Source organism: Chamaea fasciata, unplaced genomic scaffold (assembly GCF_029207755.1).
Source record: "Chamaea fasciata isolate MVZ Bird 193981 ecotype frontalis unplaced genomic scaffold, bChaFas1.0.hap1 SCAF_9, whole genome shotgun sequence".
Classification (NCBI taxonomy): Eukaryota; Metazoa; Chordata; class Aves; order Passeriformes; family Sylviidae; genus Chamaea; species Chamaea fasciata.
Genome location: NW_027094094.1, coordinates 18,537,590 through 18,553,192, shown reverse-complemented (window position 1 = coordinate 18,553,192; position 15,603 = coordinate 18,537,590). Strand labels below are relative to the sequence as shown.

Below are 15,603 nucleotides of genomic sequence, written 5' to 3'. Positions count from 1 at the left end.
CTCTATTCACCTTGGCTTTAGCCACAGCTTGCTAATCAACAGGGGAGATATGTACATGAGTCTGCTCAGTCTATGAAGTGCACACCCGGAAATGCACTTGTGATCTAAGAAGCTTGATACTACAAAGCAAACCTACATATTTATCTGTGAAATAGTACTATTGGTTTTGGTTGTGGTTTGTGGTTTGATTTTGTTCAGATTGTTGAATGGCTTTGTACAACTCAAAATATTTTAAGACCACAGTGTACACGGTTGTTTGAGTTGCTTACTGTTCCTGCACAGAAAAAGTAAGAAATTTACTATTTTTATTACATAATTAAGGTAAGGTAAGAAAATCATGGTTCTTGAATCAAACTGTGAAACGTTGCACATTTTCCTCAAGAAATATTTTATGTTTTTGCAGACATAAGAACTGTAGGCCAATCACAACATAAAGAAATAACTGTGACCTATGTTGTCTAATGGGAACTTATGCAACTGAAATACGAAAGTATTGAAGTTACACTGACTTTGTACTGAGACACCTTCTTTCTCTGTTTCCTAGTATCCATCTCGTAGATATTACCCAGGGCACCTGGAACTGCTCCGCAGATTTGCCCAACACAGCATCATGTTCAGCTGCATTGCTGCTTTTTACCTTTCAGTTCTATCTCAAAAGAAAACAGGCATTTAGAAACTAAAATCTGATTAAAAATATGGCAAGGATAACCTAGAAATTCTTTTTCTCTTGCATCCCATCTCCCCTTTATTATATTCTTTAAATATGAGCAAAACCCAGTCTTGCCCAGTGGATCTTGACTGCATCCAAGAGTTAACAGGGACTCTGACTATAAAGTATCCTCCAACATTCTAACTGATGCAATATGAAAATTTAACTGGACTGGTCAAAGTCAGCCCATTAACAACTTGATTGCCCTCCAGCTCATTGTAAGATCCAGCATTAAAGTTTAACATCAGAAGCAGGAGAGAGGAAGGGAGTGTTAGAGCCAGCTCGTGCACAGGAGCAGCCACCGTGTCAGTACAGCTGACAGCTCACCCAGAGCTCCAGCTGTTCCAGATGTAGTTTTGGCAGAATGCAGGACACTCAGGGATGAATGAATACACTAATGGGGACAGAAAAGACAAGACCTGGGAAACACAAAGTGTTTCCAATTTAGCCTAATCTATTGCTTGCATGGTCCCACTTCCTCTTCAACATTGCACGTATTTAAACAAGTATTCTGTTCTGTTTCTAACATGCTAAGCCTTGAAAATATAACAGCAACCCAGCAAGGGGAACAATAATCAACATTTCAACTAGTTATCATGAAGGAAACACGGGATATTTGTTAACACCAAAGTCGCTGTGTTGGAAATGAAAAACACATTTAGAAGGAGAGTTGGGACTCTCACTCCTGGGCCCACTGCATGGTTAGAGGCACAAGTTTTTCTTCTGATCTGCCTCCTAATCTCCACTGCCCTACAGCAGGTAGTGAATTCACAGCACTGCCCTGCCTTTGACAAAGGAGCTGTTTCACTCTCAGCACATAAAGTGACTGTATGGGAGAGCACCAAAGGGAGGATACAGCAGAGCCCTCTTACCTAGGGAGCTGCCCAGACAGTAACTATATGCAACAGGTGGGAAGTGACAAATTCCAGCAGACTCCTGAGACAAAGTGCTTTATGGATTTAGAGCATCTCCTCTATGATAGTAACTTCTTGTCTAGTTCTGGCAACCAAATGCAGCAGTGTGCCAGCCTAATTAATTACTGATTTAAGAATGTGAGGGGCTAGAATGCATTTTATGATGTTACTGAGGAAAAGACTCAAAAAAGCCAATATTAGGACAGTGTATTTCTCCTGGTGACTTTGATAGGTGCAATCTGGACAGCTCTCTGGTGAGATGGCTAGTCAGGGCAAATTAACCAAACACATCAGAAATTACTCTTTTACCCTACTCAGAGTTAGTGTCGGTGAATCCTTTTCTGTAACGTGACAGCAGCTTTCTAGTCCCTTATGCATAAGATACACCCTATCTATAATCAGCATCACTCCAGGTCTCCTCAGAGTTAACCATTGCTGAGCAGCCCACAAAACAAGCACTGCAGCTGTACCATAATGTGAATGTTCTCCTGATGTCATTTTATGTTAAAGCTAAAAGACCACAATGAGGTTTCTGTGGAACTGACAGATAATATAAGATCAATGCAGTACAGTGTACATTAAAGCACGATGCACATTAAGGTTCCTGGGCTGGATCAGACACAGTCCAGATAAATAAGGTTGACATGTGAAGACTAGATATAGTCTAGTCGTCTTCACATGCTATTACAAACTGTTAAGTAGTGTATTGATTGGATTTTACTGGACTTATAACCAGTAGATACTACAGATATTTTTACATTAGCACCACAGCAAGACTTCAGATTGATTCCACTCACAGACACGCTCCCAAGTTAAGAATACAAATCATATTCCATAAAACAGTACAGTATGTATACATATGGGTGTATATAGCCTTCCTTGTGATAGTCACTTTGAAATACAACATAGCTACTGTGTGCTACCAAGAGCAAAGGAAAACAGGATGCATGGCTTCACATAGGGGTTCACATTCCATATAATTTTTTCTTTAACTACACCTGCAACAGCTTCTATAATAGTGGTATTAGAGTCATCATCCAAATCCCTATCTGCCTTGAATTCTTATGCAAAATAGAAGGCCGCAGCTTGCATTTTGCAGAAGTTACTCAACAACAATCTCTAGAATTTTGCAACCAGCTGCTCTAAAATAGCAAACACAAGGATAAGAAGGTAATTAGGTAGCATTTGTCCTCACTAAGAGCAGCAGTAATGCAAGGAGTTGGGGCTTTGGAACAGAATCAGGTCTGATTTGGTAACTCCTATCATTTTATACTTCAATAACTTCCTGTGAAAATCAAGCATATCTGACAGTACCTGTTCCTCTTTTTCTTTGGTCTTGCTCCTGGAGACTCTGGAAGAGGTAACATCCTGAGCTGGAATGACAGAGATTTGATGCAGTGGCATGTTCATCACACCGCCTTGTTTGGTCCTATCATTTACAGGAAGGAGGCTTGAATGCAGTGCTCATTCCGTGCCATTGTAAGGCCTTGCAACTAAAAAATAAAAATATTACATGATGTTAAAGTAGCTTGAAATCCAATAATTTCTAAACCGAAGCTATGCCATCCACTGGACCAAGACATATGCCTTATTTTCTCTGGATTTTGGTGCACTTGCTCAGTGAGAAGAGACACAGAAATTTTAAAGAATTTTAACTAGACAGGTCAGAGCACAATTAACGCAAAATAAACAAATAAATTCTCAACCAGTTCTGAAAGAGTTCTGAGAGCAGAGCTAGAGGGCAGGGATCATGTTTGAGTTTGCTTGGATAGGGAGGAGGAAGAGCAGCTCTCCAAGCTGAGCATGCTACCTGGAGGTGCAGAGAACAAAGCTCATACAGGTAAGTTTCCTAAACTGCCAACCCCCCACACTGGATAAAATTGCCTCAGGAGTCATCATAAAACAAAGTGAATGCTGTAGCTTTGGCTAAAAACAGGCAATAGCCTGCTCTTGGCTCTTGTCATTCATATAAACCTGTACTACTGTCAGTTCAAAGATGTATCACATGAGCTGCTCCTTTCCTAAGACTATTAGAGATTAATATAATCAAAATCCCTCACTAGGGATTGCGAATTCACTGGATAGACTACACACTTTATCCTTCTTTTACTAATATAACAGGGAAGCATTACACGTAGGAAAGACAGTGATAGACGTAAATTAGCCCAAACTGGCAATGCTAATCTGAAAGGCAGGCATAATTAACCACACCTTTTATTAGATTAGTGAAGCTTTATTAAATAAAAAGCTTTTTGAAACATGTAATATCATGGAGTGTTTATTTGGAATGTAACTTGCCACAAATGAGACAATCAATTGTGTTTAAAGGAGAGATTAGAAGGGAATTAACACAGCAGGGACTATATTAAACAGGGCAACTGAAGGATGCACTGTTCTTCTGTTTCCATAACATACCAACTTTTTGTTTGGCTGGTTTTGAATCTGAAAAAGCAGAAAACAGAGACTAGAAAAATGCCCTATGTATTATGTTGTTTAATAATTTGGAAGTAGTACAGCTTAGCACATAGCCTTAACATACAGCACACATTTTTAATTTAACATTTAACTGGAAGTTTAGCAGATAGAACCAGACAATTCAGCATCTTTTGTGGAATCAAAAGCCTAGAAGGCTTGGCCTATTTCCACTAGACTCCACAGGAATACTGCAGTTGTGTAAAATGAAAACAGAATCAACTCTTTTGACTGGTTTTGATTAAAAAGTAGGAAAAAAGCATTCTAAGTTCCAAGGCACTTTATACACAGAATTATAGTTCACTATCCTCTTTTCACTGAGGGGAAAAGAATTATCAAAGGTCATAGGGCAAATCACGAACAAAACCAAAAATGCATGCAAGGCCTGCTGCATCCCAATCACACACTCCATCTGCTGCGTGATGCTGTTTGCCTGTTCGAGCACTCAGCCAAGTTCAACAGCTTTAGTGACACGTGGGCAGGATTTATATTACTCCCATAGAGGCCAAGACGCAGCATCATAAAGCATGCATGAGAGCTTTAAAGGCAACGCCTCCGTAACTTTCAGGCATCAATTACTTTAAAAGTAAAATAAATCTGTACGCATAAACTAGCAACAAGGATACTTCCTTACTGGAGGACAAATTTAAACATGAGATTTACCGGCATTATTGAATCCCAGCATCAAGAGAAAACACAGAACCTCCTCAGATCCTCCCCACACCTGCTTAGTTACATCCTCTAAAAGAGCCAAGCCAGAGGGAATATTAACGTGGGCTGAGATGGTGTTATCAAACCACAATCAACAAGGCAGGAAGGGAAGGTATTTTCCCAAGAAAACAGAGAGAAAGGAAATCCAGAGAACATTAAGCTTCAATGAAAATATGCCAGGTAATATGTTCTGTACTATTGCCAGTGATAAAAGCAAAAGGGAAGGAGTTCTGCTCTGTGTCCCCCCTTGAAAAAGGTTCTGGGCTTGCAGGCAAGGACACGTTATGACTATAAAGAGAACAAGGAAAATTATTGGAAAACACAGTTAACCCCCTCTGATGATGGCAAACAAGTCAGACCAGTTTTTTTGCAGGTACTTCAAGGACAGTATGTGTTAGAATTCTTTGAAAGAGCTCAAACAGCAGATACAATCCAACTGCGTATTCAAAGATGATGTGAAACAGCCCTCCTCCAGTAAAGAAGCCTGGCAGACACTCTAATAAAGCCTGCCATTGTTCAAGGGTGGCTTAGAGAAAGCTGTCAACTAAACCCAGATGCCATCCTGTCACATCCCCAATCTGCTGGGTCCCTCATAATGCACACAACTCAAATTCTGTCTGTATCAACCTAAAGCACTTCAACTCCACAGTGCTAATTAAAGGATAAAGTTACGTGAATGAACAGACCATCTGCAGTACTGAGTACGAACAGACAAGGATGCCAGAAAAGCAATGCCACTCAAAGCCAACACAAAGTGAGTTATGACAAGTTCCACAGGACATTTCACAGCTAAATTAATTCCATGTTCTACCTGATTAAAAGGTGAGGAGTTGGGCACCTGCAAAGTGGGATCCAAGCTTGAAGCACATCAAACTAGGGGCCTGCCAAAAGGAAGAAATGCTAAGGCAAGGAGACTGCTCCTAGATAGTCCCTTTTCTTCAGGATTCCAGTTAGATGTTTAGGCCATAGCTCACACAAAGTGAGAATTCCTCATTACTATAGCATCTCCATCCAACAGCAGAGTACACTTGTCCAGGAGGTGGCAGGTAAGGGCTCAGCTTCCTCCCTCACTGTGTTTTATTTGGTTCATAACTTCCTGCAAAGCTGGGGCACATGGAAGTGCCAAGACAGAGGACAACTGAAGCTCAGCTGTTACTCTTATCTATAGCCACACTGGTTCTTGAGAGATGAACTCTACACAGACTGCCATTGCAGGAGTCTTCAGAAACAAATGCCATTTCAAAAGAGGTCAAAATCCTGGCTGCAGAGCCCCCAAACAGTCTTAACTCAGTGAAGCTAAGATTCCACCCACTCAGGTAGTCCAGTTTTGCTTTCTGCAGGACAGGCAAAACAGTAACTAAAAATGCAGACGCCTGGAACCACACCACCTGTGTCCTCATTACATTGCCAGAACCACAAAGCTGCAGCAAAATCAGTCAGATTCAGAGAAAACAGGACAGAGTCTCTCAAAGGTAGTTGAGAAATACAAAAGGAAGGAAAAGCAAGCGCATGACTTGGGCCTGGTGGCTGGGGCATTCCCCTGTACAGTACATCTGATAGAAGCAGAAAATTAGGTTCTTCTGGGTTATCAGCATGAAGTACTTGGTGTTAAGGAAACTTTTCTTCCACATGACTCTCTGGCAGTCACACTCCCAACACCAGAGACTTTCACTGCTGGGACTGAAGCCCCTTCAAAGCAGGTGGCTCCTGTGAGCCCATGAGAGTCCTGCTTGACTCCCTGCATACCCCAGTCACACAGTCACACCAGGGCTCCTTACTGGTTGGACCCCACGATTCCCATGGCAGCGTCCCAGATGTCTTGTTCCACAAAACCACAGTGCAATAACACAAACAGCCTAAGCTGGTGCCTCCAAGGAGTAGCCCCAACAAGAGATCCCGTGGGATTTTATCCCATCAGTCTACCTGCACACAAATCTCGCTCTTCCTCCTGAGTCCCCTGCTCCTGCTGTGTCTCCCAGTGTCCATTCACCTACCTCACTGGCATCACTCGTGTTCATGCCCTTTGTTGTCCAAGGGTTTGGAAATTCACAGCCTCTCATCTTGGACTCCCATCCAGAGCTCAATCTGCCTCTTGCTATCTGAACTACCTGCACCAGATGTATCTCTCAACAATAAGAAGGGACAAAAACAACAGGAAACCTCAGTATAACAGAAGTAGGTGGAAACCACTTTAATTCCCACTTCAATCGTCCATCCTGCCAAGACCTGTTTCCCAAGTGACAGCAAGGACATGAGATGAACCAAATGATCTGTATCTTGTTGGATTGGAGTGTCAGTTGCCATTGAAAGAACCCAGATGGAAGTCCTCCCTCCTGCCACTTACTGCAACCCTCTGCCCATTATATGTTCCAAAATAAAGGCTAAACTACTCTTTACCAAAGATTCACAGTTGGAATGGGGCAAGTAAGCGCAAATCACGGTTTCCTGTCTGTGATTTGGTACCTATCAGAGTCTACAAACATGCTATCTGAACATCAGATTCTATTAGATCATCTATCCTTCAGAAAGTCGACCATATTCCCTTTCTACATGGAGCTGCTGGAAAACTTCAACAGAAGCTCTGGAGCTGTAGTGGCACTGGCTGCTGATGTACACAGGCCTTACCAAAAGAAATGCATCCCGAGGATTCATGTAGGTGTGCACAAAAGGTTTGTATTACTCAGAAGGGGGAAAAAATACAGCAGTTAAAAAGGTCAGTTGTTTTCCTGTTTGAAGTACAATTCTGGATTAAAAGAATATGTCTTCATATGCATGAAAGATATGCTCTGGAACCTGTGGCAGAAGGAAGATGATAGTTACTAACAAAAGGAAACTGGAAAGAATTTCACCTGTGAAATTCTTGTTCTTGTCTGCCCCAAGGTTTCTTACCCTTCTCTTCACCCCAGCAGTGATGGTGAGCAGCATCAGTGCTCTGACAATCTGTTGCAGGGTGGATGGAGCAAAAATAAAGCAACAGATCACTGATGTCCATGTAATGCAGACACTGAAGTACCATCCACAGCTGTGACAATTCTGCCATGGAATAGATCAATCTGTAGACTACAGGGCACCTTCCAGATGCAGGCTGAAATTTCTGCTCTGAGACTTTGTGGATCGCTGCCATGCAATCTGGTCTTCTGAAACTTCCTCTCTACACAGCACAAAACCTGACCAACCCAAAAAGGATTGGAAACTCCCCAAAGAAATTTGACTGCTGCTAGATGGTGTAACATCTTCATCAGCTGGCTTACTTTCTCATAAGACTTGAAATAATTTCTTAATGCAGATTTGGGATGTGTTTTTCTGCTGGAGGTCTTGATATGCAATCGCAAAGCTCTGTTTAAAAAAACTGTTTTGGTTTTGTGTTTTTGTCGTTGTTCTGAAGATAACAGAAGCCCTCATCCAGTGACTTTAGCAAATTCCTGTGTGCATCTTAACTTTTCCTAGCTACTTTGACATTCCAGACAGATATAGCTTATGCCTACTTTCTGTACACTACATTTTCCATATTTGCAAATATTTCCAATCCTATCAGCTTGTGTTGGCTCCAGTTTGAAGCTTTTATTTATGTCATTTTGAGCTTGTTTGGACTCTTCCCCTACTAATGTATCTTATGTAATCCTCTTCTAGAGGTGACAGATGTGCATTTTCAAAAAGAGGATCCTGCATCTGCGTTTCATTTTAGTTTACTGTAGCTTAATCAGTACTTTGTTAACAGCATTATTTAAGAGATGTTATCAAGCCTCATGCACTTCACATGCATTTGTTAACTTGACAAACAAATTTAATCAAGAGAGCTTAAGGGAGAAGAACTAACACTTCCTTTCCTGCAGTACCTTTCACATTTCACTTCCAATGTTGTACTAACCCTGAAAAGAATCCTTGCATTCAGACCAGGCAGATATAATTCTGGATTATTGCTATTTACAGCTCTGAGTCCGCCCATATATCTTGCACTGTTTACTAGCTTAGCTGTAACTTCTCCCTTTATTATCTCAGTTCTTCCTTTCCTCCACCTGCTAGTGTCTCAAAACTAATCAGCTTCAAGACTTAAATATTGAGTAGTTGAAATCAAAAGAAAGGCTTAGAAAGGTGACAAGAGATTCTTCTGCAAGTTCCCCATCTTCCCTTTGAAAGTTTCTCATTATACGGGAATATACATGTGTAGACTACACATAACCTACAGAGAAAGAGAAGTATCTGCCTGCTCTGGCTAACTGCTCTCAAAATAAGAATACAATTATTTTTATGAATATAATACAACTAGACAAGCAAGCAGTTAATCTATAGTCTCAGTAAATAACAGTCCCACAGCTCTTAGCAATCCCTTCCCATGATTTCAGTGGAAGCTGAACAGGATCTGGAGCTCTGAAAAACAAGTTCCTTAAAAACCGTTCCCTTCAAATCAGCTGATAAATGCAATTATGAACTAGCTTGGTAACACTGAGGAAAACAAATGTCACTTCCCTCTGTTACAGTAACACAATAGTACAGTCATTACAGTCCCCTGAGAAACAAAGAAATTACTTTTGTCTGCTTCAGCAATAAATAGCAATTTACCTGCATCAGAGGCATCACTGATCATTCCTGATATCCTGTGGAAAAAACAAAGCACCAGGTGCTCCACACACACCTGGGGCCGTAAGCTCCTGCTACAGATACAAAACTTCAGCATCAGTGGTCTTTCAGTTCACAGATATTTTTAAGTAACTCCCTTTGTATATTTTTTTATGAAACAGCCCATAATAACACCAGCAATAATCCGTGGGACAGTCTCTAACTACAACAAGCAAAAAGAAAAAGAAGTAAAGTAAGAGTTTCATTCTCTGCATTGGAAAGTCGTAATGATGGAGGCTGGGGAGAGGTCACAGCCAGGGCTCCTGTTTTCTCAGCCAGCAAGTTCCTCTACCTGCTCCATTGAATTCCCAAATCTATTTGCATAAGGGGGTGCCACTCACTCTTTTGCCTCAATAATCACCATTTCTCCTCACCCCTTCACATTAAAGAAATCTTCCAGTCCTGACATGCTTCTGAACAGAGCAAGTCTAACACATGAATCACACTCACAGCAAGCTGTGAGTCTTTACAGCTTTGCTGCAAGCAGGACATTACATCACAGCCTGTTTGGGGCTTGCCTTATCACTTTTAGCCACGATCCCATTAACCCCCAGAATGAGTAGAGACCAGCTTCCTGAGAAATTAATGCCCCCCTCCTGAAGAGGAATTCCTCCCTCCAATTTGGCACTGAAGCCACCCTGCAGATCAAAAATCAGGATGTATTAATCACAAAACTTTAAGTTTTTCTAAAAGATTTGGATGAAGACTTGCTTCATTATAACGCTCATTGTCAGAGAAGAACATGCCACAGTATTATGCCCATTCCTACAGTTTTTGAGCTAAGCTGTCTTTCCTTTTTCACTGCGTGTCCAAATGTGATGCACAGCAGTAATCTACATGGATTCCATCCAGCTGGTCCACTGCAATTGCAGATCATCCTGCAATCAGCACAGAAGGGTCCACATTACAGCTACTGAACCCAAAAAACACTCCCCTCACCCCTACTCATGTGCAAAAGCCAAACCCCACAAAACTATGACATGCCTCAGAATGACAGCAAGCGATGTCAAGGACAAGGTAGCATGCCAGATCTCCAGGACAACTGCAAATCTACTGGGGAATAAAAGCTCACACGATCATTATGATTTGGCAAAGCACTCCGTGTGACAATTGATATTTTTTAGAAGTAAATGTAATGAAGATTCTAATCCAGTGGGAGAAGTACAAACACTAATTACTTTCAGGTAAATTTCTAGTATAGTACACCAGTCCACATGATACAATGTAACACCGACAGATAATTTATCATCCCTTCCCATTCTCTATTATAATCCTCTTGGGATTCACAACACTTTAAATCAGTTCTGAAATCCAAGGAAAAATTGCTCTGTATTTTTATCTTCAAAATTAATAAAGATTATTAAAAAATGCATACACTTACACTGAAGACAACAAAAGCCTGGGTTTCTCAAACAGTATAAATATTCACAATACAAGACAGCGATGAAACAACAATCTCACCATTGTTCAGTGAGGACATTGCTCACATTCTATATTGTACAGAGATAACAACAACGTATTTTTAGGAAAATTCTGTGCTATATCACTTATTTTCCATTACATTAGAGATGAACAGTTGTAAAAGCCATTTACAAACAACAGGCACCTAATCAATATTCTTCACTATTGTTCAACTGCTACCAGACAAAACATTCCTCTTAAGGCAGAGTAAAAAGAATATACTATTGATTATATGATTCTGTATTTTGAAGAAATGTGAAATCATTCCTTCTTTGTCTTTTGGTGAGTAAGAAATTTACAAAGCAATGCACATAAGAATGTATTTCTTTTGAATGATTTATGAGTTAAATGACAGGTAACTCTTTATTTACAGGTTTAAGTTACAACATGTTTTTGCTGTGGAAGCCTTAATAAAATCTAGATTTCTGGATCACTATGACAAACCTTTAAACTCTGAAGAAACACCTATGAACAACATTCTTTAGGACTTGCCCCAAGCAACTGGAGAGCCTAAAACCAGGGTCTTCAGAAGTTCAAATGTAGAGTACAAAGAGCAATGTACCAAGCATCTGTACCTGATTCTTCTGCTAAACTTGCAGGACACCAATGAGTTTGATTTCATTTTAAAGTAACCTGATTTCTGATGCCAAACTCACTACCAGAAGTTGTTTGCTAGCCTCCAAATTTAAAAATCCTAAACACATTTTAAATAAAGGAAAATACCATGATTCATTGAAGTATAACAGAATTCAGTGAGAAATTTTTATTGTGAAATATACGCAGGCATAGTATGTTTCCTTAAAGGCTTTATAGTCCATCTTTTTCCATTCTGATACCTTCCCTTGCCATGTCCAAAAATCCCCCATGCAAAAGGCAGTGTGGGAAGGACCAATACTGGGACCTACATGAGAACTTGTCCTCCAGGCACAACAAGGTGCTGGAGGAGTGGAGACCACAGCTGCACTGACATTGCTGCCCATCTTCATTCCAAGTATCCCCAATACAGAGGTGTGCTCACTGGCTGTGCTTCAAGAAGGGAAATCATTGGAGTTCTTTAGTTTAGCCACTTTTGTGCAATGGAAGTGTAACAGTACTTCCACTTCCCACCTCCGAGCTGTTCCAGCCTCACAGGTAGCTTTTGTGGGGTGGTATTGTTCCTTACCATGGCAGTGTACAGTACCTGGCACAACCAAGAGCACAGAAGTGCTACAGTAAGACAAGCAGCAACAGCACTACATGTCTGAGTAACTCTTTCAGTTTCACACCTGCATTGTCACCAAAAATTGCCAGGTCTTGATTTGAGAAAGTTGTTAGGCAGACAAACATGGTATTTCTCATCAACTTCAACATGAAAACTATGCTATGAAGAGTTTAAAAACCTCTGTGTCACAGCATTATCATTAAAAAGTAAAGCTGTATAAATCCCACAGAGTCCAGGTCTGTGAACAGAATTAAATCCCTTCCAGTGCCAGAACGAGACAGCCTCTTCCACTTGCAACCTTATCATGGGATTTGCTGGGTGGTTAAAAAGGCTGCACGTGCCTATCATATTTTGAGTATTCCTGGTGTAGTTTAAAGGCCAGGCAACTGATTTCAGATGGCTGACAAACAGTCTCACCCCAGCTCCCTGTGCCAGAGCCGACACCAAGACGCACTGGCAGCAGCAGAGAACCCGCACGGTTTCCCTTCCTGACGGTGTTATTCCACACGAGCGTGCTGGCACGTGTGTGTTGTTCTGACCATCCTTCCCTCACAACAGAGCTCTGTGCCACCCAAAAAGAAGGGACTGGCATTGCTGAAACCCACAGACAAGGCATTCCTTACCACAGTCTATAAAGGGCCATTCATCCCCACTCTACTTAAAATAGCCACTGGATGCAATCATGAGATGACTGTGGATTCTTTTAAATCACTGCCTTCTTGCACAGACAAGAAAACAGTGTCCAGCAGTTGCATCCTTACCATTGTCCTTGTTCTCAATTCAACAATCAAGTGTTGACCCTTTCTGTCCCATCCAGTATTAGACCCCTCATTTCTAAAAGTATTTAAAAGTTTAGAGATTTTAAGAGAAATTTAGATAAACCGCACAAAACTTCACCAATCCATTCCTATGCATGTGCAAGACCTGTATAGAATCCTATTAAAGCAAATTCATCACAGCTTTCTATCACCAGAACTACAGCAGTAAAGTCCAGCTATCATCCACTAGCTGTGTACTGCCAGCCAAATACAGCCAGCTGCAGAAAGCTACTGAGACAGTGAAGTACCCAGGTACAGAAAAACTGTGCTTACTAATGAGAAACACTTAAAAATGCACAGGTCTGTTTCTTGCTGCTGGAGAAAAGGCTGACTTGCAGTGCCCTTTTGACCTACTCTTAAATGTTTACCAGTATTTACACCAGCATGTGTTTCAAAGCAATCTCCAAGTGTCTAGTAAGGGTGAGGGGAGGCCCAAGCCATCAGATAGCAAAATTCCGTGGGACAAAATGTTTTGAAGGAATCTGGTGATAGCTGGTGCAGTACAATGGAATGGATACTGGGATGCTGTTGCATATCTACAAGGCAGTAAAAGAAGCTGCTATATGAAGTTCTCCAAACAGGGAAATAAAATTCAGAAGCATGGCCACATCACTCATGCCAATTACCATGTCACATTCTTCAACCCAATCACATTTAGAAGTGGCTTTTCTGTCCTTTTCCCAAGAAGATGGTCTTTGCTTTAAATTAGTTTAAACAGGAGCCAGTGAGATGAGCCAAGTGCGCTAAACAAGGCTGATGCAACTCTGGTGCATATGAGCACTACTGTAAAACCTGAAACATTCCAACAACTGGAAGAAACAGTAGTTTTTATCAGGTATCTGTTGGAACTAAAACCTAGAAGAAAAACTATATTTATTTATTTATTTATCAAGCTAAAATATCAGTAGTCCTCGTAGAAAATCTACTGCTAGATAAAGAGGCAAGCATTGAACCTGTTGAATTTTACATCAGCAGTACCCTTTGCTGCAGAGGGGAAAACCCACACAATTCCACCCTATTCTCCTCCATGTTTTCCAAGACCCACACCAGCTGACTTCCTAGTTTCCTTCTCGAAGTAGCTACAATTACAATAATATTCAGGGACATTTGCTCTCCCAAAGAGCAGATGAAAAATAACTACAGACAAATAATTCGAACATCTGCTGAATTAGGCTAATGGAGAGATAACTATGTATTTCTCTATTAATAATTTTAAATGGCAAATGCAAATTTGTTTTTTCTTTCTCAATTGAAAAAAGAAAGCTACCTCCTATTCCCAATGCAACAGATCTTAGAAAGTCAAGATGAAAATCTCCTCCATTTTCTGCTAACTTAAAACAGTTGGCTTGTTCCATTCTAGATAGTCCCATCTTTAGCACAGGCTCCCACACATGGGCTGTACAGCACATCAAGATGTTCACAAGGTATATATAAAGATTAAAGATGTCCTCTATTTCTGAAGTGACAGGAACCCCCAGGTGACCAAAACACTATTGCTTTCCTCTTAGAGGACCCAAGTCTCTGGGTGCTACAGGAAGCAGCACCCTGCCTAGGAACAGGCATGGTCCCCTCTGCGTCACAAGTGACCTTGTGCCTGGCACGGTCCTTCTCCGTTGCCTGTGCTCTCTGAAAGAGGCACAAAGCCTCGAGCTCAGAGGAAGTTACACTCCTTGTTTTTCAGGGACACATGCTATTCAGTGAATGGCATGATCTGGCAACATTATCATCATTTTAGGAAGAAATAATCCGGTACAAGCTCACAACCCCTACATTTCCTGCAGAATTAACAGAAGTTTCACATCTCAGCAAGGCCAGCTGGTCTCTCACTGCCTCATTACAGATGACAGAAGTCATCGAACCTAAGAAATGAAATCCACAAGAGGCTAAAAAGTATTCAGATCCCAATCTCAGGGGATGTGAAATACCTCAGCTGGAAAGGCTCCCTCTTCCGTGCTGTGCTGCTCCTGCAGCAAAGCCACACATCTAGCTTTAAACGCTCAACCTAACAGCTTCAAGCAGGAAACAACAACGTAGCATACACATAATGTTCCTTTCTTTGTTCCTGGATTGGGTGTTCTGGGGAAGATGTGGGTTTCTTTAAAGAAAAAATAAAACCTCTAGGAAGCAGACACCCACCAAGGAGGGCATCTTCTTTGCCTAAGACACTGCTGGAAAAACTGCACCCTACAGCATTTAGCTGGGGCAAAGGCTCAGCATAAATGCAGTGCAAAGTTACTACCATCCATGTCAGAACACCTCATCTCCCCCCAAAATTACCTCCCCAAACACTGATTCTGTCCAGACTTTCCAGACTCACAAAACCACTTCAGTGTCCAATCTTGTCCTATATGCAGGTTTTGAATTAGAAGACTTCTCTAATTAGAGATCACCAGTGGAATATTAGAAGGTAGATTATTTTTAGCAATTATCTGATTGGGCTGGTCCTGCACTCAGTTGCAAATTAGTTACTGCTTTTTCCAAGACTACATTTTACACACGAATTTCCAATACATCTAATGTCTCTTCAAAAGCCATCATCTACCAGCAGAGATGGAGCAGCTATCATACACCCAAGAAGATACTTCTTAACATCTTCAAGTTTCTTACTCAAAGCCTAGAAAGAATGGCAAGGGGAGATGAAGAAATCTGGAATAAATCTGGAAAGGCACAGCCATCTTCACACACCAACAGTGAAGGCAT

General features: G+C 41.1%; 1 protein-coding gene across 6 annotated transcripts in view; it reads right to left on the bottom strand.

Annotated features, from left to right (window-relative positions):
- The window catches only part of MARCHF8 (membrane associated ring-CH-type finger 8), an 88,230-nt gene that overhangs the window by 63,393 nt on the left and 9,234 nt on the right, over positions 1–15,603 (bottom strand). For all 6 annotated transcript variants that reach the window (XM_066191289.1, XM_066191292.1, XM_066191290.1 and 3 more), the window contains one exon: positions 2,938–3,116. In XM_066191289.1, coding sequence (XP_066047386.1) covers positions 2,938–3,033 — 96 coding nt within the window. In that variant the 5' untranslated portion in view covers positions 3,034–3,116. The remainder of the gene's footprint in view (positions 1–2,937; positions 3,117–15,603) is intronic.